Below are 27,452 nucleotides of genomic sequence, written 5' to 3' on the forward strand. Positions count from 1 at the left end.
GCAGCAGCAGCAGCAGCAGCAGCAGCAGCAGTAGTAGTAGTAGTAGTAGTAGTAGTAGTAGTAGTAGTGGTAGTAGTAGTAGTAGCAGTAGTAGTAGTAGTAGTAGTAGCAGCAGCAGCAGCAGCAGCAGCAGCAGCAGCAGCAGCAGCAGCAGCAGCAGCAGCAGCAGTAGCAGTAGTAGTAGTAGTAGTAGTAGTAGTAGTAGTAGTAGTAGTAGTAGTAGTAGTAGTAGTAGTAGTAGTAGTAGTAGTAGTAGTAGTAGTAGTAGTAGTAGTAGTAGTAGTAGTAGTAGTAGTAGTAGTAGTAGTAATTTAGATGTTTTATTCTTGTTTTAGTTTATTTCAACATTTAATAAGATACAAATCTTTAGAATTTTTTTAATTGAATATTCCCTGAAATACATTGGAGCTTTAAACAGATGTACTATGAAGATTGTAGTAAATGGGTAAAAGATCTTCTACAAGCCAAATTCTGGCTTCTTGCTATAATAAAAACATTTTAAACACAGAGTAAGTGTCCCTTCTTCTCTGCTGTCCAAGACACAACAGGAATAAAATGGAACAATATGAAGTGACCGCAGCGACAAACTTCTGGGAATGCCTCTCTAACAGGCTCTTTCAAAAGCAATACGACAAAGCGGATCGTGTGGAAGAGCTGGGAACAAGTGCGAATCGCAAACAGTTATGAGCTCATTCTCGTCCCCATAGCCCTTTTCGTTTCTCTTAGCCGGCGGAGCCTTGGTACGAGTAACGAAGGGCTCTTGGGATATAGGATTTTTGAGATAATTCGAATTTTTTTATTGGCTGTTTGAAACAGTTCTTTTGAACTGCATCATGACTGCATACATGAAGTCCGCAAGTCCTAGAATCTAGGACTGGAAATCCACTGTCTCCAGAGCCCTTCGTTTTTCGTGTCAACACCCCGCCGGCTAAGAGAAACGATAAGGGCTACAGGGACGAGAATGTCATGAGCTGAAAGCGAACGACTGAAAACGAAGCAGTAGACTGAGTCGCAGACAGGCGACTTCTGTTCCAGTCTCTTATATTGTTGGAAACGTTTGAAATAAACGTGCGAACGACAGCCTGGAACAAGTTGAGCACAGCAAATATTAACCTCAATAAAACTTGTCATATACTTAAATTACTGAATATCTTAACCCCTCTATACTTAAAATACCAGCCTTTTGTACTTTTCCCCGTAGCTCATTGTTCCGATCTAATATTTTTTAGCATGCCCGTTATGTCGATGTTTCATTGTATTTATCACATTGCTTAATCAATGCAATCGACCCTCTTGTTACGTTAGTATGTTTGTTTAAAATTCTGTCTAGCAATATATTAGGAACAGGATATAAATCCTCAGTTTTCTTTTCAATAAGTTTATCCAGTACTTTGAGCTTGGAGACTCGGTCTCGTAGACCTTCCCATTTCTTGACTCCCCTTCTCGCCACACTTATCAAAATGAGGTAAGCTAAGCCGCCAATGATAGTTACCGACCCTCCTCCGGCAAAAACTCCGAGCACAATAGGAATTATCTCGGCGTTATAAGTTCTCCATGCTATTACTCCGCCGAGTATCATTCCAAGGAGTATGGCGGCGATCAGAGCTTTTGTTGCGTGATTTACAATTTGTTCTTTCATTTTTTTGCTGTAGTTGTACTGCCTTTCAACTATGCCTGGATCCACTTCAACGGCACCTACTAGGTCTGTGTGCCTGAAAAAATTGGAAAAGTAGATTATTCAAATGCATAAAGGGGCAGTGTCGCCAAGATTTAATGCTACTTTAAAATCCAATGAAGGTGTTGGTATCAGTTGGAAATCCACTAACTAGTAGTGGCTTGGCCTTGCTAAAACAGACGGCGCAAGTCACAAAACTTGTTAATAATTAGTTTGGTTACAATGAAGTGGCCGAAAACTTTCAAGTTTGACAGTATTAATTGAACGAAACCCACAAAAAAACCATTGATTTCGTTTTGTACGTCTTGGAGAATGGATTTATTCGCTGTTTTCACCGTTCCCATAATACATCTTGTTTACCCCCTAAAAATTTTTGCATAAGCATTGTTTTCAATTCCTCTTGGGATTTACAATGACGTACAATCGTCCCAATTTTGGGGGGTAAACAAGATGTATTATAGGATCGTGAAAAAAGCGAATGCCTTTCTTTTATTGTTGAAGGGTTATTTTGTTGAACAGTGAGTGCACTCTCACAGTTTACACAAAAACTTATAATACTTTACCTATAATATAATATATACTAGTTATGCAACGCTTTCGAGTGGTATACTATGGAATATCCCACGAGTCACTTGTATTTTCCCGGTATACACACGAGCCTTTAGGTGAGTGTGTATACGAAGAAAATACAAGTGACAAGTGGGATATTCCATAGTATACCACGAGAAAGTGTTGTGTAACTATTTTATACCATGCCATAGAAAATACGCTCACTAAATTTCATCGAGAATAAGATCGCAGCGCACGATGGGAAGGTTGGGTTGAATACCGTCGAATATACAACGGCTTTCCTGTATTCTGATTGGCTGTATTTTCTATGGCATGGTATAAAACATAATATAATATAATATAACATAACATAACATAACATAACATAACATAACATAACATAACATAACATAACATAACATAACATAACATAACATAACATAGTAACATAACATAATATAATATAATATAATATAATATAATATAATATAATATAATATAATATAATATAATATAATATAATATAATATAATATAATATAATATAATATAATCAATATGCATAATAGGTTTGAAGAGTAGGACCTTGAGGTTAAATCCTATGTAGAGGTTCCTTGCAAAAACAAAATAGGTTTCTTAACAGATACAAACCGAAAGTGAGTGTTTTTATCTTTTAAAAGAGAGAGGGAGGAAGAGAGGTAAAAGGAACTGGCGAGGAATTTAAAAAAAAGAGAATTCAGGACTGAGCCCGCCATAGACCAGTGTTCCGCGGGAGTTGATGTTGCTAAGTAGCATGACACATGGCGATAAATTCACCATGACATCATTTCTTCCCAGTCTTCAATCACCTTTTAGGAACAATAAGTAGGGACTGGGAACGAGTATGACTTTGTTGTAAATATTAGAGCAGTTTTCAATTGAGTGTCGTAAAACCAAAACGAAAGTAATCACTCTAGCCAATCACAAAGAACACAGACAATCCAGTAAACCAATCAAAACTCGAAGCAAATACATGAAGCCGGCACGAAGCGCGGGAGAACGTGCGCAAGCGAGTCACGATTGCTTTTGGTTTTTCTTCTGATTGGCTGAGAAAGTGGCGCGAGAGTTTTAAACCAATCACTGAGCGTAGTAATGCAAAACCAATGCAAACCCGAATTACTTTCGACACTCAAGTGAAAACCGCTCTAATAAATATTAACGAAAACTTCAAGAACAAATTTTGGTTGTTGTTGTTGTTGTCGTCGTCATTATGCACATGTAGTTATCACAGTCTCTGGTGGTAAACAAGCATATTATTTGAATAGGAGAATTATTCACTTTGACACGACTACAATTTTTGACAAATTAGGACTTAGGATAACATGTTGTTTCCTTTTAATCCTCATTGGGTCTACAGGTGGAAAAGAACTGAACAGTAGTAGTACCTGTAGCCTTGCTAATTGATTTCCCGAGTACTAATAAAGTTTAACACATGGCGAATGTGAATCGAACTTTTTGCAGCTATGAAGGGCTACTGAAGATTAGTTTAAAAGAGATCAAGTTAAACACCTTACGTATTTAGCTTTACTAATAAGAGCGAACCAACAACCTTTGCATTATTCGATCGCTTTTCTTTGCAGGTGATTTTGAAGGTTCTTACATCCTTTCCAAGTTGTTACTTTGAATCATAGCGATTATATTCTCCTACCATATGCTAAAATTATATGCTTTCAACTGCTCAAAAGATTTCTTGCAAGAATTTTTCCTAATTAAAAAAATTCAAGGCATGTGCAGGGTTGTGTTTGCAGTGAAATTTTTTACTTTAAATTTTGTATTTTTTAACTCTTTTTGGCTGATTTCCATTCATTTGCCTGTGTTCGAATTAGAATTAACTTTGCGTTCCACAAATCTGTTTCAAAACAACTTAAGGCTCTCATTCGCTGGCCCGAAGAACTCAAACCGAACCCAAAACTCGCGAAGTTGAAACAACGGTCACACCACCCAAGAACAATGGTTGTTATGATACAACCTGCAGTATTTGCAATTGTTTACCTACCTTGTATAAAGTTTTTCATGCTCCATTTTAAGCTGTGAGGCTCGCTCCTTGATTGAGTCAAATTCGCTTTCTTCAGGTTCATTTTCTCGAAACTGGCTAAAATATTCCACCGTTTCTTTTATTTTTGACCGTGTTTCAGTTTCCAGTGTTGTCCATTTTTCATTCATTTCCTCGATGTCTGCTTCGACGGCATCAAACGACATGTCTTCTTTATGTTCCAGGTCTGTAAGTGCTTGATATCCACTTGTAAAACATTCCATCATTTTATTGCAGATCTCCGCCATCTTGCACTGGATATCTGTGAATTAAGAGCACCAGTTTGAAATAAATATATTTAACACGTATTTTAAGAGTAAGCAACTCGCGTTATAAATATTTACGCGAAACTTAAGCGTAACGTGAAACTGAAACAAAGCTTTAGGGACTACGTAACGAGCTGACCGATGTAGCGTTTGAAGTTCTTTATTTACAATCGTCTGTATTTGGTTGAACCGTCGCCTATCCCAACTTCCTTGTCCCGGTTTCTTATATTTTCCCCTCTTTGCATTTTCCTTCTTCAGTTAATTACTATTTTGTGGTCGTACGTCGCTTAAAATAACAAAATATATTGCCAGGAACATGTAGTTCCTTTTAGGTCTTTACCAAGTGTTTTACACAAACGTTGCGCGAATTAAAATGAACGTATTTTTTCTGTTTCCAGCTAACTGAAGACGTTGCTTTGATAGAAAGCCCCAGTATCTCCCTCTACACATAACCTGTAATTTATACATAGAAGATTGAATGCAGATGCCCATCGTTGGGCTATGTTCTTAGAATGAACTCCAATCGGTCATCTAGTCAATGTGCAAACCGGCCACGCATAATGCACTCACGTAGGTTTTGAAGGCAAAAGTTAAGTAGGCCGTCCACACAATAAAGCGTAAAAAAGGCGGTAGAGAAAATTGAGGTGGACTGAAAGTCTCGGGAGATCAAGCAGCTCTTGACGCCAGGCGAAAAAAAAACATTTCACAAGTGAAGCAAACGTGTTGTCTGTTAAGGGTCCACAAACGATATAATTGAAAACCGTGGAGGAGTATGATTGAAACTGGCATATACCTTTCCACAGTCCTTCATGAGCATAATCAAAAGCGTCGGTATAGAAAATTGCTGAATAGAAAATCACTTGAAAAGAATAATGTCACCACCTGTTTTGGTGTTAATTTTGGTAAATATGATGCAACGATCATCAAACAAATGAAAACGAGCTTTGTTAGCTGGGAATATTTTGATTAAAATGGCTCATATGCATCTAGAAAAAGGTAAGCTCTAAAACACACACTCGATCGATCGCACTTCCAGTAATAATTTTCCCCTGATAACAAAACAGAGGATGGTTTTATTTCTGACACGGCTCTAAAAAGTTCTTTTCTCTTCATAACCCTACTCGGCCCCAAGATAACCCTTGCTGGTCCAAAGATCGAAATATTTATTCTCCAAAGTGAGTGCCTTATTTTTTTACGTTTGCTCAGAGGATTTTTACGTTGAACACGGTTTTTTCTTTATTCTGGCCACCTGCCTGCTTGACAATGCGATCAGGTAATGTCGTCGTTGATATTAGCCGTTAATCACTTGTAAAAAATGAAGAATTGTTTTATGATTCCATCGTCTAAGACCGAGGGGCAGTTAGTGATAAGCTAGGGAAAGTCATTTAAAACAATGAGAAAAAAAATTGGTGAAAAGAACGCTCTCCTTTCCCCTCGATTTTTCTTTCCAATTGTATGAAGTTGTATGAAGGGAGTTGAATGTCGCTGCCTCTTGTTAGTGGCTATTGGGCGATCGTTTAGTTTGTCTACATCTGTTTATAGAGCAGCTATGGTCAAGAAAATAGCAAAATGGATTTTTTCATAAAATTCGTATGGTAATAGAAACTGATATTTTAATCACATGTTGTATTGATATATAATTTTAAAAGTGGTATTATTTTTAACTAATTTTTTAACACATCCAAACGTGTTTGTTTAAACAGTGTTGTGTACTACTTTATTTGTCTTCTCTCAGCTGTGTACCTTATTGCGCACAAAGAAGGAATAGATTTCCCTCAAAACAGTCTACAATGAAAACGGTTTTGGTGATTAAGTCTTTTGCTAACGAGTAGGCAAATTGTATTGACTTGTTTAAAAGAAATTTGGTCTTTCCTCAATAATAAAAACTACGGATAGTTCGGGTTTTTTTTTTTTTTCAATGTACAGAACTCTTTTATGATTCCAGCAGTGTAATGACAATCAAACCTTTTAACGCTAAAGTCGATCGTCAGGCAACAGAATGGTCTTGAACACGTATGCATGAATATCCGCGACCAAAGGGATAATATACAGAGATCATGTAGAAACTAACCTTTTAAAACTACTTTAAAGTGCGTTTATAAAGAAGTTAAGACAATTTTACTTCTAATCTACATTGTACAGCGGTTTCTGCCTTGCATCGATTACGTTAACTACATTTCTCCTCCCTCTTTTCGTAATTATTGAGGAGACTTAATAAATATTCAGCACAGAAATTTACAATAATTACCAGATGAAGGAATCCTAGCATGTAATTCTCACAATGATTCGTGTAAAAAAAAATTCAAGTTAGCGCCGTTGATAAGTACCTGAACTGATAACCTGAAATGTCAGTCGTCTGGCATGCAGTCCCTCAATTTGCCCGGGCTTTGTGCCGTGCGAGGGCCGGAAGATACCTGTGTGTACGTATATTCGTACCCTTGTTATCGCAACCAAAGTTTGCGCCGGGAACGGGCTTGAACGCTTTACGAACTTTTATATTCGAACGTCCTATAGTTACGCAGTAACGAAACACACTTTTAATTAGTCTCAACCGAAACTGAACCCACTAGCGATTCGGCCCTCAAGAATAAGCATGTAAGTTGCACACAAAGGAGAAGGAACATTTCGTTGCTGTTTTATTGGATGACACTTCGCTGTGCAAATTATTATTTCAGAAAATTGACGTGAAACTTAAGAGCCTGCATGAAAATTCGTTTTATCCAAGTTATGTTTATTACGTACGAATAAGCTATTTGTCCGTCTCCGAGCATGCATGCGTTCGTTTTATCGCGGATTCATAGCCGCGGTATAACCCGGCTAAACCAATAAACGTTAACATGTACGAGTCGACATAGCTAATCGATCAGCTTCCTTGTTTGAAAGTGGGAACCCCTTATATTACCATGAAGGGCTAATTTTGCATCAAATAAGTCTAACATTCGAGTCTTAAACAAATAAGACTTCAGAAGTTTCTTTCTTCGTATTTAAATTTAACTACGAGGTAAAAATAAGGTCCTTACCTTGCTGCGATATTTGAATGCTCAATTTTAAGGCAGCCAACTTTAAGTTAAATTTTTATCAGAATTTCTGAACGGGAGCGGCGTCAGAGATAGCCCAACTACATTTCAATGACTCTAAACAATTCGGTGAATTAAAAAAGTGCTTCGTGCATTCTAATTACATGTCTTCATTCCCGTAAGAAAGCAGGAATACCATAGAAACACAACAAAATCAATCAATTTGCGAATAGACAGGATCTAAAGTGACAAAATATAAATCGATTGCATAATTTTTTTTTAATCACTTGTAAAAAAAAAAAAAAAAAAAAAGAGGTTTTATATTGTAGTAGTTTAAAAGCATTTACAGGGTTACTTAATAAGTTTTACAATGAAAACTGTTGTCAACAAATACCCCGAAAAAAGAAAAATACAAACCAAAACGCATAAAGTAAGAAAAATTTAAAATTACGTATTATTTTGAAAGTGATCGTAGATTTGGCAACCGAATAATAAAATTTTTTTTCGAAGCTTCTGCGCGTACTTTCGGCAGATGTAACAGATTAGCTTGCCTACATCTCTATATTGAAAGAGTTAGAGAAAAAAATGCAGCACTTAACTACTAATACATCAAAGAGTTCTTGTTCTTATGCACTTTTACAGAATAAATAAAATCGAAGGTGACTTATAGAAAAACTAGTTTTCTTCACAAAAGTGTTTGGCAATGAGATCCACTGAGTTAAATCCAGTTGGATCAGCCAATTTAGCAGTTATTTCTTCTGCACAAAATGTTTTATTTGTGTGATAACGAAACTCCGGCCTTTCGCTTAAAATTATTTCCTTGTCAACCTCTGCTATGGCCAGCGGTGTTAACCTATCTCTGTTACCAGCTGCATTAAATCTTTCCTGCATTCTCTCCCATAAGTCACGTGTCTTCTGGTCAGCGGTTTTCAAGTCAACATCTTCAGTCCTCACTTTTTCATTTTCTCCGATGGCCGTGCTCACGGGGCCTGGTTCGAGTAGCGTGCACCTGTTTTCGAACGAAAACAATGAAGATACGAGATCTGATTCAGATTTAAACACAAATATTTATGGGTTAACGGCTCTGGGTATAAAACAAATTGTTCATAAAAACGGCACAGAAAGTTCTAAAAAAATTAAACCAAGCATGAAAAATGTCCTTAGTACAGAGACGAATTTTGTAGCTGGTGTGGCGGGGCGCGAGCGGCCGGGCCGCGAGTTTCGGCGAGCAAAGCGAGCGGCTGAGTCAGCGAGCGATGCGAGCTAGCGAGCAAAAGTTTCGTTTCTTTTGCTCGCGGCTCGCTTCGCTCTTCGAAACTCGCAGGCTACGAATTTCGCAATAATAAAATGTGCAGCCGCCATCATTTTCCGTGCAGTGGATTCCTTAACGTTATAGTTTTTTTTGGCTTTTTGATCTTCTAGCTTTGCCTTATGTTAAACTGCCGAAGTGTAGGTACCAGAGATTCCGTAAGCCCATCGACAGCGAACTTTGACGCACTGTAGATCTCAAAGAATGGAGCACCGATAACTCCAAAGGCGCTGCCATTGTTGATGATGTGTCCACTTTGCCTCGCTTTCATGCTCGGCAGGACGGCCTTGATCAATCGGAGGGTGCCAAAGAAGTTGATATCAAATGTTTCCTTTGCCAAGTCCATTGAAACGCAGTCAAAAATCGTAAAAGGGACACGCCAGCATTGTTAACTGCAAAACAAATTTGTTTACGGTTTGATAACAGGAAATGGGAGTAAATCAGATTTACAGACAGTGTAAAGACGTGATTGAGCTAATAAAACTACTCAGATTCACACAATTAGGCTGTAAATATTCCTATCTTTTGTGGCAAAATAAAACGATGGTTGTTGTGGTTGCTGTTGTTGTTGTTGTTGTATACATGAACTCATCACTTTGTAGAAGCGGGGGAAAATCACAACATATACAGATAGAGAACTATGGCAGAAGCTTGTCGTAGTGACTGTCTCCTCTCCACACGCTTCGCATGGATTTTTGCTGTTAACAAAGCCGAGCTCTAAGCGCGAGCGACTGGTGACGAGCGCGAAACAGAAGGGACTCGGGAGGGACAAGTCCCAAGACCATATTTTATACCGTCGGAATTCGATTTCACTTCATGCTTTTTGTTCTTCGTTTTTTTCTATAGCTCTAAAAACGGATTTAAATTTTCGTTTTTGTTTCTTGTTTTCGTATCGAATTTGGAAAACGAAACTTCGTTTTCGTTTTTTCTTTTTGGCCAAAAGCATTGAAACTGATCATGACAATCTTTGTTTAGGCGGGAATATTAAACAAACAAAAATGGCGGCGTTAGAAGATGTTTTTGATAAAGACTTTGTCTGCCGGTTTCTTATCGAACAGAAACGCTCTTATGAAGACCCCTTATGAAGAGCTTGTCACTAAAATCAAGAGTCGATATCAGAATCTGTAGATTACGAAAGGTTAAGAGGTTTTGTAATCAACAAGGAATCTGAAAAAGAATGCCGGTTTGAGATGGAGTGCTCGATATCGCAGTACAAGCCGCCGTATCAGAGGTAAGGATGTGTTCCAAAATTACAATTACAGTCATGAATACTTATGTGGGTATAACTGCAATTTACGTCTTCTTATGACAGTATATTTTTAAAGGCTGCAAACATTTTTCCGTGCGCTGTGAACAGTTCATGTTGTGATCGCTTTGTTACACAAAGCGCTGAAGCTGTTCACAGCGCACGGGAAAATGTTTGCAACCTTTAAAAATATACTGTCATTAGAAGAAGTAAATTGCAGTTATACCTAATCGAAGAAACGTTGACCCTGGGAAAAGCATAAACCATGAACGATGTGACCCAATGGTGTTCTGGGTAGACAGCATTGGTAAGCTTAGTAATATTATTTCTATTGGTAATCAAGACATTTTATTTCTTTGAGAACCTTTGGAGCATGATTTATGTAACCTGTCTAATTACCATGCTTATTCTGTCAAAGAGAACAATTATTTTTTTCCAATTTCCCATTCAACATTTGGGTCGCATCGTTCATGGTTTATGGTTTTCATGGGTCAACGATTCTTCAAACAGGTATATACCCACATAAGTATTCATAACTTTGGAACACATCCTCTCCCCTGATACGGCGGCTTGTACTGCGATATCGAGCACCCCATCCGAAACCGGCATTCTTTTCCAGATTCCTTGTTGATTACAAAACCTCTTAAAGATGAATTACAGTCCGTACTGCGCAGCTCATCGGAAGTTCTTGAACGAAGCGAACTGTAATGGCGGACTAAAAAACTTCATGTATGCTGTCACCGAAGTGTAACGTTTCAACGAATTCAAAACAAAAACGTAAACAAACCCCGAGTCTGCGCAGTACGGACTGGAAATCAGCTTTAACCTTTCGTAATCTACAGATTCTGATATCGAGTCTTGATTTCAGTGACAAGCTTTTCATAAGTATAGTAAAAACCTGCGAGTAAGACCTACATTTTCCCAAGTTAGCCGAAACAGGTTCATACATAAATGGTAATTAACACAAATTTAGCTTAGTTAGGTTCTTATTTTCTAAAGAAAAATTTACATTGTTATTCATAGCTTTTTCAGTGGTATTCAGCCTTTTCGTTTTATGAAATTTGCATACCATTCATGTTTTGTGATTGTATCAATAATAATATTTTATGATTTTCAACATTAGCATTTACATTGCAGTTTGAGTGATAAGATTCATAGGTGTCTCCAGAGAGCATCTTCGACTTTTCTTAGCTTATTTCCCTAAAAGTAAACACTTAAATCGAGTTTAGAAAATAGGAACCTATTTCCAAATTTTAGGCTAAAGAGGTTCTTATAGAGAGAGCTAAAGGGGTATCCAAGGGGCGGGTATCCAACTGGCAAAGGTTACAATGACTGTAATTGGAGTTACATTGGAGAAACCGGTAGATGTCTACAGACGCGAAGAAAAGAACACATCAGAAACGTTAAACATTGTAACAAAGGATCGAACATTTCAAACCATGCATGGATGAATGACCATCAAATTGATTTCAAAAATGCAAGAATCATCGACAAAGGAGACTATCGCGTGCGAAAAACTCTTGAGTCATGGCACTGTCATGACAACTGAAGCGGACAACAATGCTAGGTCATTACCTCCACAATATTCTATTCTTTTAAAATAGTTCTCTTTTATTATCAAATTCCCACTATTTTTCTTGTCACCTTTTTACGCATTTTTATTCTGTAATTTTTTCACACATTTTTACCCTATATATTTATTCATTCACGCCATTTTTATCATTCGTTAAAGGCTGCAGTTTGGCAGCCGAAAGCTTATATTTTAACAAATTTTTAACTAGAGAACGTTTCAAAAATATTTAACTTACTTAATTATTATTCAACTTTCTATGCTTTGATAATCATTCAACTGAAAATGGCAGAAGTTCTGTCGAAACATGTTTTATCAAACGTAAAAAATTGTCGCTTTTCTTAAAATACATTTTAATTTCATTTTTCTACGTAATTGAAAATCGGTTGGTACTAAGGTACACGGATTCGGTTGCCCGGTCAGAACCACACTGGTCGAAAGACAATGTCGAAAGATGGATGACGAAAGTAAGCCGCGATGCACTTAACAATGAAAGCGGTTACAAGTTTAGTAACTTTTATCTTTATGGTGCTTTACTGCAACGGTTAGCAAAGGATGGTCCTTTTGCCGAATATTTCATAATTTCAGTATCCTCCGTCTGCATTCCCACCCCGAGTCTTCAGTTTTCATTTTCTCATGTCTTCCTTTTACCCACAGTCTGCAGATGCAGTCCGCAGTCTGCGTTTTACACTGACCGATCAATTATAAAAGATACTCACACAGCACATAAATCCTTCCTTCAGTGTCCAGCACTTCTTTCACAGCTTTCTCAACTGATTCGTCACTTGTCACGTCCATTGGCTTGACAACCAACGTATCTTCAAGATTTTCCTTTCCTTCTTCCTCCAGTTGTCCTTTTTTAGCCTGGTTTCTCATGGTGGCGTAAACCTTGAAGCGTTTCTGATCATCTTGAGCAAGCAAAACTGCAGTAGCGAGTCCCATACCACTGGAACAGCCCGAGATCAGCACGACTTGGGGAGCCATGATAATTAATTGGGTGTTAAGTTCACTGGCAGAAGTTCATGTTTAGCGGAGCAGGTCACCGGTTCGACCTAGCCTCGCTCTCACCTCGACTCGGCCTCGATCTCGCCCGTGGGTCTTCGTGGGTCGTATCGCCTGGAAGAATCGTCGCCACGTTCGCTTGCTCTCTCGCCGTGTTTTTAGTCGTTTGGTCCGCAAAGTTTCGCTCTCCCCCTTCCTATATCTATTAACGTATCTTAGTACACTTATCATCAATTTATATGTACTTACCGAATTGCAACTTTACGAGATATTCGACCGGGAGGCTCCGCGCATTTCTTTGATTTTGACCAATCTAACACTGTACGTTAATAGATATAGAGGCATTTTTGCAAACGACTAAAAACACGGCGAGAGAGGCGCCAGTGATCTGGTGGGGCGATGACTAACAGTTACTTACGGGCGAGACCGAGTCGAGTCGAGGCGAGAGCGAGGCTAGGTCGAATCGGTGACCTTGCTCCGTTAAACATGTCCGCGAATTTAACACCCAACTAATTCAGTCGCTGATCTCGGGGCTGGTATGGGACTCGCTGCAGTTTTGCTTGCTCAAGACGATCAGAAACGCTCTCGGGTCTACGCCACCATGGTGAACCAGGCTAAAAGGACAACTGGAGGAAGAAGGAAAGGAAAATCTTGAAGATTCATCACTTGTCACGTCCATCGGCTTGACAACCAACGTATCTTCAAGATTTTCCTTTCCTTCTTCCTCCAGTTGTTCTTTTTTAGCCTGGTTTCTCATGGTGGCGTAAACCTTGAAGCGTTTCTGATCATCTTGAGCAAGCAAAACTGCAGTAGCGAGTCCAATACCACTGGAACAGCCCGAGATCAGCACGATTTGGGGAGCCATGATAATTAATTGGGTGTTGAGTTCACTAGCAGAAGTTCATGTTTAGCGGAGCAGGTCACCGGTTCGACCTAGCCTCGCTCTCACCTCGACTCGGCCTCGATCTCGCCCGTGGGTCTTCGTGGGTCGTATCGCCTGGAAGAATCGTCGCCACGTTCGCTTGCTCTCTCGCCGTGTTTTTAGTCGTTTGGTCCGCAAAGTTTCGCTCTCCCCCTTCCTATATCTATTAACGTATAAAGCTTAGTGTTGTTTTAAATCGGTCAAAATATCAAAGAAATAGGAATTTTTTTAATCATGCGCAGGCACCCATATTTTTATCCAGTCATGAATATCTCGTAAAGTTGTCGATGTTAGTCGTTGCAATTCGTGCATACGCTTTAAATAAATGCATAATGATGAGCCAAAGGTGTCCCCAAAACTAATCAATAGCTCCTATGCATGTTTACGTAAGACTGGCTCGTTACACCAACCAAGCCTCGCTTTCAAATGCAAACTTGTAAATATTATCCGTAACGAATTACCAAAGCAGCAAAGATGAAAAGAATACCCACGTGAAAACGGCACGAAGGTCGCTTAGGGTGAGTATAATTCGCGTAAACGAGGCTTGGTGGTGAATTTTCAGCATATAACGTAATCATACATAAGGCCTTTTACATAATCCAATGTCGCCAGAGCCCTTTGTACAGGCTTTGTTTCTCGTACCAAGGCTTCGCCGGCTAAGAGGAGCGAAAAGGGCTCTGGGGACGAGAATAACATCATCCATGGCTTGACACAAGATGTTTTCGCCAGGTCTCGCCAGATGCAAGTCTGCAACTGCAACGATATTCAGAGGTAAGGGTAGGGTATTAACTTTTTGTATTTTTTTTTTTTCAGTTTTAAAGAAGAAAGCATCAACTGGTACATAATAAACGAAGGGCCCATCATCTTTCATGGACCTTCCTTTTAAAGAAGCTAGAAGGATAGAACACGGGCGATCCAAGCGATCATGTTCGCCCCAACGCCGCAGACCTTATAATTAGCGATCGTCTGTGTAATGCTTAAGAAATAGAAAACATGTTCCGTGTTTCTATCGAGTTTGTAGAAACTCAGCTGTATTCTATTGGAAATCCGCGAATCTGATTGGTTCTCCCACTGTTTTCATTCGCCGAAGAAACAGTCACGCGCGCGAGTAGCTCTTAGCGGTAAATTCTGATTTTGTCTCAAAGTGCACAAATTGTAGGTTTTGGACTGCAATCAGAGTCACTAACATGACACGCCCGTCATGAGCGAGCACTCGGCGCGCCCGTGACAGCAAGAAAACTCGGCCGAGTCAATGTAAAAGAAACAGAGTGAGTTTGGGAGAACGAGAAATGCTGTGGGAACACGAGTCGATAGACGAGTGTTCCACAGCTGCGAGTTCTCCCAACTTCACGAGTGTTTCTAACTCGAAGAAACACGGGAAACATGTCATTCAGAAAACAGCACAGTAAAAACGCACATCAAAGTAATTTTAGCGCTCATAACATCAAAACGTAGATTCTCTTCACCTCGCGGTTTTACGTCATGAACATAATCAGCCAATCATAGTAAGGGAGTCGATGAACAGAAATAATCAACTGTTCAACATTTGATTCAGGCTAAAATTCACCATTTTTTTGGCCAAACAAACAAAGAAAAAGGCCCCCAAGTTACGATTATGAGAAATAACTAAGCCGATGGTTTAACTGAAGTCCAGCACTGGAAGGAGTCAAGATGTGGATTCGCTCATGAACTAACCGAATGGTTTGACGACCGATGTGCGAGAGCGACCGAACCTTGGAGGGAAGGTGCACTTAAAGAAGTTTGACCGGCGAAACTTGTCGTTGAGGAGTGTGAGCGAAGTGCTGCAAAGCCAGAATGGAGTGAAGGCGCCAATCAACTTGAAAGGTCAGCCGCTCGATATTCTCACAACTTTGATGTGTAGCGGGCTCTGTACTTACTCGCTTGTTTCGTGTGCAATTTTGTCTTACCTGGTTTTGTCAGCTGTGACTTATTGGGACAATTCTTAGTTGTTTTTTTGCATTGCTATTTCAGCGCCGGAAATTGATTGCCGTGTCTACGACAACTGTCTGTGTCTCCATCGAGTTATAGAAACACAATTTTTAACCAATCAGCGCACGTATTTACTTTGTGCTATTTTCTAAATTCATATAACCGCCCCCAGGCCCATGCCCATCGCAAGAAAACTTTTTGAACTGACAGGGGCGATTATATGACAACCAGGCTTTAGTTCACGGACAACCGTCCTACTACTTTTTTTGCTTGCAGTTATTGACCAGTTTGTTTAGACTTTCAAACAAGGGAAAGAGGGTTGTCAAGTAAACCTTTGAGAGCGGAACCACAACCACAGAAATTTTGACACCTTTTTGTTTATCAGTAGCTCCGTAGTCTTTTCATCTAAAATGGTTCATATATGCATGGGCACACCCAAAAGTAATCGTTATTATTATCAATACACGCGGCCAAATTGACAACTGCCCTTACTATTGAAACCACACGCTTTGCGGGCCGCAAATGACTCCTAGCGTGCCGTTACTACATTTGACGGCCCTGCAGCTGATTGGTTCTCGGTTCATCATCCGATTAGTTTCAATCAATCAGCGTCGCGAACGGTCGAGCTAATTTAGCTAAAGCAGTTGCAGGAATTTCACGCCGAAGCTCAATCGTGAATAAACTCATTGCTTAATTATTATTTTCAGAGATACTTTAGCTAGCTCTTTTATACTACAACTACACAATAAGACATAGGCCTTAGTAGTTTCGTGTAAAATTTTCATTGCCACTAAGTACTTGTGATAATGAAAATGTTAACTTCATTTAATGCGTTGGTCATCTGGATGTTATTTGTGGGGGGGATCGGTCGGTACCCGGAATAGAAGTAACCTTGTTCAGTTCCAAAGTAAAGCTAAAAGGGGGAAGTCTGCGGTGTAGTTACCGCTTAGTTTTGTGCATGGCGCAGTGATATACGTGTGTTACAGTGATCAAATGATAAATTGTTCACGTTCATTTGCGAGTGCATGAACGTGTTTTTGGTTATCCAATGTACCGGCCACCATGTTCTAAAGATAAAGCAGTCTGTTAGTTTTGTTCCTCGTGCAATACGTAAATGTATTTGTAACCAGTGGAAATTTTTAAATTGTTCGACTGTTTGCCAGCGCAAACACAAACATAAATTATTACAGTGTTCTACATAAAATATAAACCAGTTTTAGATTTAGTTTTGTTTTTATGTAACGCTTTTTACACGTAAGTGCATATGACCAAAAAGGAATATAAATTGCGAGTGCAAAAACTTGTTTGAATTTCTTTTTTTTCCATAATCCGACCCATATTTTATGGACTATTTTATGGTAAATAGACTATTTTATGGTAAATCAGTTTGTTTACCCTTAAATTTAATTCGTTTGTGCGTAACCAATGGTAGTTGGGAATTTTTATATTACTCAAACATGCTGGCAAGTGCACAGGCAACATCTGCACCCCTCCCCCCACAAGCAAAAGAAACTTGTTTTGCCTGTTTGCGTGCGCATGCGAAACAAGAACTCGTGGAATCGTGTGTACACGTGATAAACACAGTAAGGGCAGAAACCCATAAGGTTTAAAACGTGTAACTCTCTATGATTCCTATTTTACAAAGCGTAATTTCAACTAGGCAAAACTGAATATTCAAACGCTGTGAACGCGCGTTACACGTTTCAACCCCTTACGAGTTTCTGGTAAGGGTTAATGTGAGTTCAGTTGGCGTTAAAGTAAAGAAAGTGAAGAAGATACTGGACATTTATTACATAACACGTTTGTTACCTAAATAAAACACGAAAATTTTCATCACTTGAAACAAACTTTTAATTTTCGTTATGTTGAAAAGTACGCCTCCTAAACTCCCTGCAGAGAAGCTGATAACAACTATCACCTAGCCATCTAGTTATAAAAATTCAACTTAACTGGATAACTTTTGCTTAACTGACCGCCACATTGCAGCACTAAAACAACGAGTGAGCAGGTTTCAGCAAGAAACGGTCAGATATAAATACACTACGCAAAAGGAATTATTACGAAGATATACTGAGAAGCGTTAAAAACCAACTCGCAGTTGAACACAGATCATGAAATAAGTACATGTAAGTAGCACGGCTGCGCAATATAAAAGATCATTATTTGCAGGGACAAGACCCGCTTTGAAGTATACGTATAACGCCTAAAAACTCGACGAAATCCTAGCTTTTTGATCTGGAACGAGATCTTGTCGGTGACTGTTTGGGTGATTTAGTTGGAGGAGTCTTCCTTTTTGGAGACGCAGATCGAGAGCGGGATCTAGATCGGCGAGATGAGGACTTGTGCTTCGTGCGAGATTTGGATCTTGACCGTGATCTTGAACGAGACCGTGAACGTGACCGGCTCCTGTAAAACACAGTGTAAGTTAGTAAAACTCGATTGGGTTTTCAACATGCTTGTGGTACGGTTACCACCTATAGGTGATAAAGTACCACTCAAAAGTAAGTTACCACCTCTCATCTCGTTTCTCGCGAGACGAGTCTCATATCGAGAGACGAGACACTCGTATCGCGTGACGTGGAGTTTCGTCTCGTCTCGAGAAACGAGAGTCTCGTTTCGCAAGAATTAACGAAGCGGAAATCTCTGGAGTAAATTACAAGCAATTATCTTTCGAGAAAACGATTAATCTTTCGCGAGAGTTTTCACCGTTTAGTCAACTAAAGTTCGAAGATTTTGTCTTCTTGGAACTTCCCACCTCGAATCAAGCTCAACCTTTCTTAATTTCTTCAAAAATCCACGACTACAGTTGAATCCCGATAACTCGAACTTTCAAGGGAAATCGAAAAAGGTTCGCCGGTTATCGGTGAATCGAGTTGACGCGAAAGAAAATGACCAGGAGGGGAATCGAAAAAGGTTCAAGTTATCAGGGGATAGAGTTTATTGAGAATATGAACAGGAGGGGAATTGAAAAAGGTTCCAGTTAGCGGGAGATTCGTGTTAAAAACTGACAAAGTTTGTAACTGTTTTACATATGAATGAAATTAAAAGTCTCACCTTCTTTTCCTTCTTCTCTCTCTGCTGCGGCTCCTACTTCGACTTCGGCGGCGACGGCTCCTTCAAAGCAAAACAAAACGTAAGACGAAAGGGAAAGAATAATTTTGAAAGCAGCAACTTGTCGGTAAAAATAATTACCAAGAAATTTCTAGATGAAGCGCTTCCACTGACCTTTCTTTTTCCCTTTCTCGTTCCCTTTCTTTCATTCTTTTCTCTCGTTCACGTCTCTCCTGTTCTCGTTCCTTTTCCCGCTCTTCACGTCGACGCAGGCGCTCCATTTCTCTTTCAGAGCGCTTTTTAGCCACTCCGTCCTAAAAACAACCAAATAAACCACACTCGTAGATGAACATGCACTGAAATGCAATAACCCTTTACCCAAAGGTAGACACCCCACTACTTTAAAATTAATACATAGAGCTGTACAAACCCAATGCCCATGTACATGCAGATCATGTATGGTTTAAAAAAATTTCGCAACTTTCAGGGAGGGGGGGGGGGGGGGGGTTCTTCCGGTAACGAAAACGTGTGCCAAGTGTAGGTGTAGTTCGATCCCTGTTAATAATATTAAAATGTTTTGAACACATGTACTGTAGTTATGAAAAGGAGAAATCTTGTTCAAAAGAATTTATGTCACATCAATTAAACGGTGACATCATACATAAAATGCATTTGTATTTTTGAGTAAAGTGCTCTGTTTCACAATACCTGCAGCTCTTTCAATCTGTCACGAATTTTGATGAAGCCCATGTGAAGTTTTCCTCCAAAATGATCAGCCAATCTGGTTGGATAGAAGGATATAAAGAAAATGATCAGCAAAGAGAAACTCTCACGGCCAGAATTACAAAAAAGTTCCAGTAAGGGGAATTACTACTGCTGTCTTGTATTGTGTTGATATTTTAGCCCCTTTATAAATTAAACTGGGTTCCTACCTTTTTAATCTGAAAATTTCAAGGACATTTTTAAGACTTTCCAAGACTAACTTTTATCAATTTTTAAAGGACATATTCCTCGCAAATCTGTGTTTTACGAGTAAAAACAATAATTTTAAATGGAAATGCCAGAGATACATTGTAAGCTTACATTTTGGAACCTTTTTTAACTAATTATGTGAATCAATAAAGACAAAAACAAATTTCGAGGACTTTAATTCCTTTGCAACAACGTTAAAAGCCTTGAATAGAGCGTTTTCCATGACGTCATGGCGGCCATATTGGTGTTCCAAAACAATGAAACGGCGGCCATGTTGGTGTACCAAGCCAATCCTGTGGGATTTGAAATCTTTTCTTATGTAAACACTTCCTTTTGTTCCAATAAATTTGCATAGATGTCGGCCACGTAAGAGAAAACGCTCTATTTTGCTTTCAATTATTCAAGGCCTTTCCAGGTGCCTTCGAACCCAGTTGTCAAACTCATTAATAATTCATCAATTTAAAACAAAGAAAATCATAGCCATAAAGGAGGTTTTGATACCCGGTCTTAATTAGCATAAATTTTTACGATTTTATTTCTCTGATTACTTCGTAGTTTTTGTTTTAATTGAGAAGATATATCAAACACTCTTCATCAGCTATCCAAACACCTCTAATTTTGCCAAAAATACTCTGCTGCACATCACATTTTCAACTCCCTTCTTGGTGTTTGGATATCCCGATGAAACACCATCTCTTGTGTTTGATATATTACTTCAACGATACATGTACAGTATTAAAGGTTTATGAATTCACCTGCGGTCATTGTCGTACAAGCTGAGGTATGCAGCACACACTTCACAAACTCTCAACTTTTGCTGCTGAAGTGAGGAGGATGGCAGGGTCTCACGATATATGTCCTGCAGGTAAATAAACACAACGGTAACCCATCAATTGGTTTAATCAGGGCACAAAAAATGTCTCACATAACAGCACAAAATCACAATTTTGCCTACACTACCCAGAGAAACATACACAACAGTGTAGATACAGTGACCTGTAGGTCAGCACGGAGCCAGTTTATTGCAAACCTGCCAACAACTAAGCAGAATACGCTTAACAACAATGCTCTCCACAACAAAAGATCAAGTTCCTACAGAAAATGTGTACGACACCGCCAGATACGAAAACCCAAAACCACTTAGTGGAAAAAAGGAAACGTATATATAGAACTGTTTACCCTCAGAATACCCTCATGACAATAGATCATACACTAAGCTAATCATTTGAACTGTGGAGCTTGAATGAAACAAGTAGCATTTCTCTCTTTACCTCTGCTATTCTTTTCTTTTGTTTCAAGTCTTCCACCTCCTTCATGAGTTCTATTGACTCCTCAACTTTGCCCTCGGCTCCTGCCAAAATATGTAAACAACAAATTGAGAATGGTCGACTGCACTATTCAGAAACATACAAAGTCAACTGATAGAAGTGTTTCATGCTACCATTATCTAAGTGGGACCAACATTTCAGGAAACAAGAAGTTTATTTCAACAGGTTCAAAAAGGTAACAACTGCAGGCTGTCATTGCTTTCATTCTGTCTTTTTTTCAGGGTCCATTGATGGTCTAGTCATTGTTCATTTTGATAGACAGCAGTATAAGACAAAATCGTTAGTTAGGTTTAAGATTTACAGTTTGCATGTTATTGAATGGTGTGGTAATGCATTATTGAGAATATACTTGAAGACAAAGGAAATGATGATCTTTTTTAAATTTGTTTTCCTCTTATATTAGCTTTGCAATGACCCATGCAATTTTATTAGCATATTCTTTCTTTTTTTCTTTTTTCATTTGGAAGGAAATGAAAAAATAAATGCGTTTTGCCACATACCCACACTCTCTGCTTCAGCAAGCTTTTTCCCAATCTGTTCACCTAGGTCATGAACTGCTTGGGCCTGGGGAAGAAATAACCTTGATTTACAGCACATCACTGAGGCTTACCATGGTCTTACCAATATAAATTTATGTGTGCAGTTAAAATTATTGTTTGGCCTTTCACTCACAGATAGAAAGTTTAAAAATGACTCATTAAACATTTAGGGGGGATTTCACCTGCAAAGAACAGTTTTATGCTTAACTAGTGATCTTGGTTTTTCATATAATGCAATTTATATGCATGATAGACAATATACACCAGCCCCACCCTGTAAATAAAATAGCCACATACTTAAGCCATCAATGGCACCTTCCTTGATAACTTATTAAAAACCCTACATAATTATATTATTTTCATGTCAAAGGTTGGAGCTGTCTGTTGTTCTCACGTTTTACATGTATAACGTGGGACTGTTGCTTATATCTTAAACTACAGTACAGTCAACTCTCGCCTGCGGACCCCTTGCGGCCTTTTGCGGAACCCCGGGAAAAAAACCCCGGCGTGTATTGCCCTTTCTAATCACCTCGCAGTCACGTCTGTTCAGTGAAAAAATAATACATTCAAAAGCTTTTACATTAAGTAGTATCCCGATTTCTCAAACCTCCAGAAAAAATGAAAATTGCTTCAAGAAATCGAGAGGTTCAGGAAATCGTGGGTAAAATAATTGAAGAGCTCCGGGAAAGAACGGCCCCTGGAATTTCTGGCTAATTCGAACATTATCAAAACAGCTCCAAATTGCGCATGCAGGTTTGTTTATGTGTGCTTAACACTGTCCTGTGTTTCATTTCGCTGGTCTTTGTCTTTCGTTCGTTTTCAAACAATAACACATGCACAAGACAAGGTTTTTTTGCTGGCGGCATCTTTAAGACTTTTCTTTCACAGATGATAAACAAAGGAAACCTTTTGTTCCTCAAAACAATGAAACCAGCTAAAGTTTTGGGATTACAGGCCTAGCCCTAATTAACGCGAAAGCTTAACCCTAGCGAAAAAAGCTTAACCCCAACCCCAAGGGTTTGGGTTAAGGTTTGACGCTAGGGTTTCATTTCAAATTTAGGGTTAAAAAGCTATACCCAAGGATAAGGGTTAGGGTTAGCGTTTCAAGCGGCTAGCTTTCACTGCAGTCTGCTTGCGGTTAGCTGCTTTTTGTTGTTTCGGGCAAGACTATTTTAATCTGTTACCTTTTAGCTGTAATTTGAGGTGAAAGTGAAATAAAGACTGATTGCTGGGTGATAGACTGATTGATTGAATACGTTTGCTCGTGTTTTCACTTTATACTAGTTTTGCTTTCAGTTAAGTGCCGCCAGCTTGCTCTCACTTCACGAACTGGTAGTTTATTTTCCCAAGAAATGCGCCATTTTTGTTCTCTGTACTTGAAACCCTAACATGTGACTTAAGATGTCACAATAAAATAGTGAGTCCCAGTCCCTCGCTGCTACCGCCTGGGAGCAAATTAGTAGTGGTCAGCAAAGTTGGTTTGTGAAACGCTGTTTTTACATCCCGGGCGACTGTAATAAAGTTCCTCGAGGCAAGATTTGCACACGCGATGCGTGGAAAAATGTCTAGTGCTGGATTACTGTGGAGAATGAAAGCTACAAAATCTTTTTCTTTTTGCATATGTTATTTTTCGAAAACGAATGAAAGACCAGCGAAATGAAACACAGGACAGTGTTTAGCACACGTAAACAAACCTACAAGCGCAATTTGGAGCTGTTTTAATAATGTTCGATTTAGCCACAAATTCCAGGGGCCGTTCTTCCCCGGAGCTCTTCAATTTGTAGTATTCAAGGGAGACAAATTGATTCGAGAAATTAGGAGTTTCAAGAAACTGAGGGTTCAAGAAATCCGGATTCTATTATATTTTCATACTCATCACTCAACATGAACATGAAAACAGCTGTCACACAGTCACAAAAGAGAGTAGAATCAATAGAGTACAATTTTATATATTTTGTTGTTAAAATATATGTACATTGAACATGGGTAACTAAGAAACAAACCTCTGGAACTAGGTCATGGTCATCTTGTGTCTCCTCAAGCCTTTTCTTTGCTATTTGAATTTTTCTATCACAGTCCTTGATGAAAGACTGAAGATGTTCCATTTGCTAACAAAACAAAATTATAAAAGATACATGTACATGTGAGCAAAATGATGTTTAGCTCACTTTCAAATAATATAAAAGCTTGAAAAAATGTGCCATTGTAAGTGAAAATGTAGAATGTAACCAAAACAATGTTGATACTCAGTCTAAATGGATGAAGCATTCTGTTTAAAATTAAAAAAACTTTCAATGAAGCCAGAAGCCAAAATACATGTACACATGTGCATGTGTATATGTATACCGGTAAATTCTTTTTTATCGCCATGTTTGCTTGTACTCCTTTACACCACTGTACAGTTTGTAAGCTCCAATACTTAAACTAGAGGTAAAATCACATACTTACATCTATATCATAACCAAAGTCCCTCTTCTGAGATGCAATCTCAAAGTCTGCTTTCAGGGCAGGATCATGAATCTTGTTACATGGACCAAGGTCCATTTTCTGCAACAAAAACAGGTTAGCAAATACATAAAAAAAGCAAGTGTCTTTAGAAATACTCACGTACAATGTAGAGTATGAAAAAGAAATATTGTTTTACAGTAAAAAGCTTCACTTAGAAATGGCTTTTCGCACAGTTTTAACTTACAGTTTTGAAGATCCACTGTTCTTCATTGAAATGCATGAAAGGGATACAACAAGACTTAATCAGGGAAGCTACTAAAAGAAACAATCCTTTTATACAGTATCTAATATAAAGGCTGATAAGGTGTCTTCAAAAATTGACGATAAAAAGTGCTTGCACTAAACATGCAATAAATATAAAAAAAATTATCTTTGTAACCTGACACCATGATAGTTTTGCATTTAAATCGCGAGCTGCCCAGATACATTTTTGCATTCCAACAAGTCTGATGTTTTTATGTAGTACCAAAAATCAAAATAATTCTTGAATCAGTTGACATGAAAATACAATGAAAACAAGGCAAGGATGTCAATACAATGTACATACTACAAGGTGCAACACAAATCGCACCTGATACAAGTAGTTCAGGGTTATTGTTTTGCATTCTAGACCTAAAAGATTTGAGCCCTCACTAGCTAATCATACACTTTTTAACAGTGCTATCAGTTGAGTCACACTTTCAAAATCCAGCTCTGATCAAACGCAGGTTTCTGCATTGAAGTTACCTACTCTTTCGAGAGGTTAGATATTACAACACTAGTACAATTGTACACTCTCTGGAAACTTATAATCAATTAAAACAAGCTGCTCACTGTATTATTGAAGAGTTCATGAGGGCAGAGACCCATGAGGAAGCTCTTACACACTCGGTCATCAGAAAACTTGATTACATCTTCAGGTCTGGCACCTAAAGGGAAGCAAAGAACAGACAGAAATAGAAAATTAATATCAGCCAAATTGCAGTTTGAATACAAAACTTTTTAATGATATTTTCTGGTTTTGAAATTATTGAACAATAAAAATGCTAAAATACTGTTCACTGAATATCCTCCATTTAAACCAAATGAGTTTTGCTTAAAATGCGTGATATGTTAATGTAAGACCTTCAGAAAAACCTGTATAGCCAAACGTAACTTATGTGTAAGTATTGTACATCTTTGTACATGTTACCAACTGTCAAAAACTGACAAAAATCACAACTGGGAACATCAGGTTAAATGGATGAAAAATCATTGGGTAATCTTGGTTCTTTTCACATTACATTGGTCAATTTTCTTAAGAAAACTGGATGTTAACTTCCTTGCAGTTAATGCAGTTTTTTGCAGCTCCTACTTTTGCAACAAGTATGAGGCATTATGAAAGGAAGTTTAGCAAGATGAAATGAAGAGGGGGCGGCCTTCATGTACATGTATCTATTAGGTATTAAATGGAGGATTTCTCTAATATCTGATACCCAAGAGAAGTTTAAATCTACATGACTTTTGTATAATCATCACAGGCTAAACACAACAAGTCAACACACTGGAAAATTGGTTTTGGGTTCTGTGAAAGCCAAGTTCATTTTATAAACAGGTATCACTCCTTCAATTTATTTCTGACAGAAAATCCACAATCTTGCTACATGTAGACATCAGTAAAAAGTGTGGTTACTGATTCAATAAAACATAATGACATTTTTTATGGACTTTGATACTTGGCTGAAGGCTTAACTCCTTGCCAGCTACCTGCCGATGGAAACCTCCAACTGGCAGCCTCATTGTTTAATATTCAGACTTAAGATTCAAAAGCAGTTCTATTTGCACAGTCACAAATCACAAATACAGTGTTCAAGAGATTGTGTAGCCTTCCCACCACCATAACACAATAAAATTGATCTGTCCCTACTTACGTCACCCTACTTACGCATCCAATGTCTTGCTCACACTACATGTACATGGCTATCAGTGAGCCTTGTTTGAAAAAGCATTCAATATCTGGTATTAATGGGGAACTCCCGCAATGCAGTATACAAGAAATTTATAAAACATATTGTATGTGCTGTTGGCCCACTATTTATCCAGCTAAACAAGAAAGCTCCTTAATATATATCACAAAACCTGCTTAAAAGAGGTCCTTGGGAAATGTTTTCAAAGATGGTAAAAAGAATGGGGCTTACGTATAAAGGTAACAGTTTCACGTGAAACATGTATATTTTGCACCTCCGAACAACTTTGCTGCAGCAAAACAAATGCAGTTTCCATAATACAGATGCCCGATAAGCAGCTGTTTGCAATAAGCTTATTTTCAAACATGGACATAACATTTGTTTCTCATGCATTGTTATCAAATATAATTTTCATATTTTTATGTCAGTTTTAAACCAATAGCAAAATGACAACATAGGCCTGCTGTTGCAAAGCCTTTCAGATGGTAGAAGCGAGTTAATTTTTATTTTTCATGGAAAGCTTTTCTCGAATAAACTTGTAGTTTTCATTTCCTGCTACATGAATATGGATAATAATCCATTTATCATAGAAATGTATTTGAACTTGCAGGAAATAAAACGTAAGATCGCAGAACATTTAAACAAGGCTGAGGTCCCTATCCCAAACGGGTTTATAAACAGGTGTTGTACACTATTTTGAAATGTAAAAGAACATTCTCTACATGCATAAGAGTTCAGGCAGTCAGGGCACGGGCTAGCAATGAGATTTCGAATAGTTAAAAAACATGTGAAAGACAAAAACTCACTCCACTTGATTGAGCTAGCGTCGACATCACAACTGAGTTTTCTATTTAGTCAGTATACAAAAAATAACCCAATAAGAATTGAAGAAGCTAGACGCACAGTACAAACGTGCTAAAATGTATTTTCAAAAATTATTCAATCAAGGCGTAGCGAGCTAGTTTTACTTTCGCATCGCATATTTTGTACTCACCATCCCTCTGAGTTCCCATTAGCTCGTCCAACATCTTTTTCATTTGTTCTTGGGCTGTCATTTCGTCTGAAGGCTGCCAAAATTGGCAGAAAACGCTGCTGCTGATTCACGTCTCCCAAACGCTTTCACAAACAAAATGGCGCACTCCAGCAGCTCGTGACGATCACAAGGCATTCTGGGAGTCACCCAGTGCATTCTGGGATTGGTTGCCACCGAGCGGAACAGGAAGTGGCGACTGGCGAGAAACGGATTGTTGTTTGTGTTTTGTTTGTTTGTTTATTCGTTTCTTTTTGTTGTTGTTGTTGTTTATTTGTCTTTTCTTCACTTGATTTCCGAAGTATTGCTAGCCTCCGGAAAAACTATCTAGCTACTAACTGGTCGGCCAGGGAATGGCATAGCAAGAATACGGCACAAGTTGCGACGGGACTCGCTACTCGTCCATTTTCCACTCGCGAGCCTGCAATTCCCTCCCAATATTTATTCTCACTCGTGCCCTTGCTCACATTATGCAGAGCTCCCTTTCTCGAGGCCCCATTAGGGGTTTTAGGGATACGGGAAA

At 38.6% G+C, this 27,452-nt stretch overlaps 3 protein-coding genes and 1 pseudogene across 9 annotated transcripts in view; 1 reads left to right on the top strand and 3 right to left on the bottom strand.

Annotated features, from left to right (window-relative positions):
* LOC144632401 (aconitate hydratase, mitochondrial-like) overlaps positions 1-27,452 on the top strand; it is a 184,885-nt gene that overhangs the window by 80,529 nt on the left and 76,904 nt on the right. The window lies entirely within an intron of this gene.
* On the bottom strand, positions 494-7,689 carry LOC144632483 (uncharacterized). Its single transcript, XM_078491153.1, has 3 exons — positions 7,581-7,689; positions 4,259-4,556; positions 494-1,712 (listed from the first exon to the last, which is right to left on the bottom strand). The coding sequence occupies exons 2-3, from the start codon at positions 4,540-4,542 to the stop codon at positions 1,238-1,240; spliced, it is 759 nt and encodes a 252-aa protein (XP_078347279.1). The 5' UTR covers positions 4,543-4,556; positions 7,581-7,689; the 3' UTR covers positions 494-1,237.
* LOC144633466 (retinol dehydrogenase 8-like) lies at positions 8,253-12,687 on the bottom strand (annotated as a pseudogene). Its single transcript, XR_013567064.1, has 3 exons — positions 12,422-12,687; positions 9,006-9,278; positions 8,253-8,586 (listed from the first exon to the last, which is right to left on the bottom strand). The product of XR_013567064.1 is annotated as a retinol dehydrogenase 8-like (transcript).
* On the bottom strand, positions 17,344-27,048 carry LOC144633130 (putative RNA-binding protein Luc7-like 2). Of its 6 annotated transcripts, XM_078491923.1 has the most exons (13): positions 26,894-27,043; positions 26,706-26,746; positions 24,788-25,924; positions 24,159-24,173; positions 23,915-24,013; positions 23,470-23,574; positions 21,428-21,491; positions 20,871-20,950; positions 20,355-20,458; positions 19,336-19,408; positions 18,802-18,941; positions 18,631-18,690; positions 17,344-17,982 (listed from the first exon to the last, which is right to left on the bottom strand). In XM_078491923.1, exons 3-13 carry the CDS (start codon positions 24,821-24,823, stop codon positions 17,799-17,801), a joined length of 960 nt encoding a protein of 319 aa, XP_078348049.1. In that variant the 5' UTR covers positions 24,824-25,924; positions 26,706-26,746; positions 26,894-27,043; the 3' UTR covers positions 17,344-17,798. The 6 variants fall into 6 exon arrangements, with proteins under 6 accessions (XP_078348049.1, XP_078348046.1, XP_078348048.1 ...); XM_078491920.1 differs by lacking the exon at positions 26,706-26,746 and having other exon boundaries at positions 24,788-24,882; positions 26,894-27,048; XM_078491922.1 differs by having other exon boundaries at positions 24,788-26,746.

Source organism: Oculina patagonica, chromosome 12 (assembly GCF_052425735.1).
Source record: "Oculina patagonica isolate OP01 chromosome 12, crgOcupat, whole genome shotgun sequence".
NCBI classification, from domain to species: Eukaryota; Metazoa; Cnidaria; class Anthozoa; order Scleractinia; family Oculinidae; genus Oculina; species Oculina patagonica.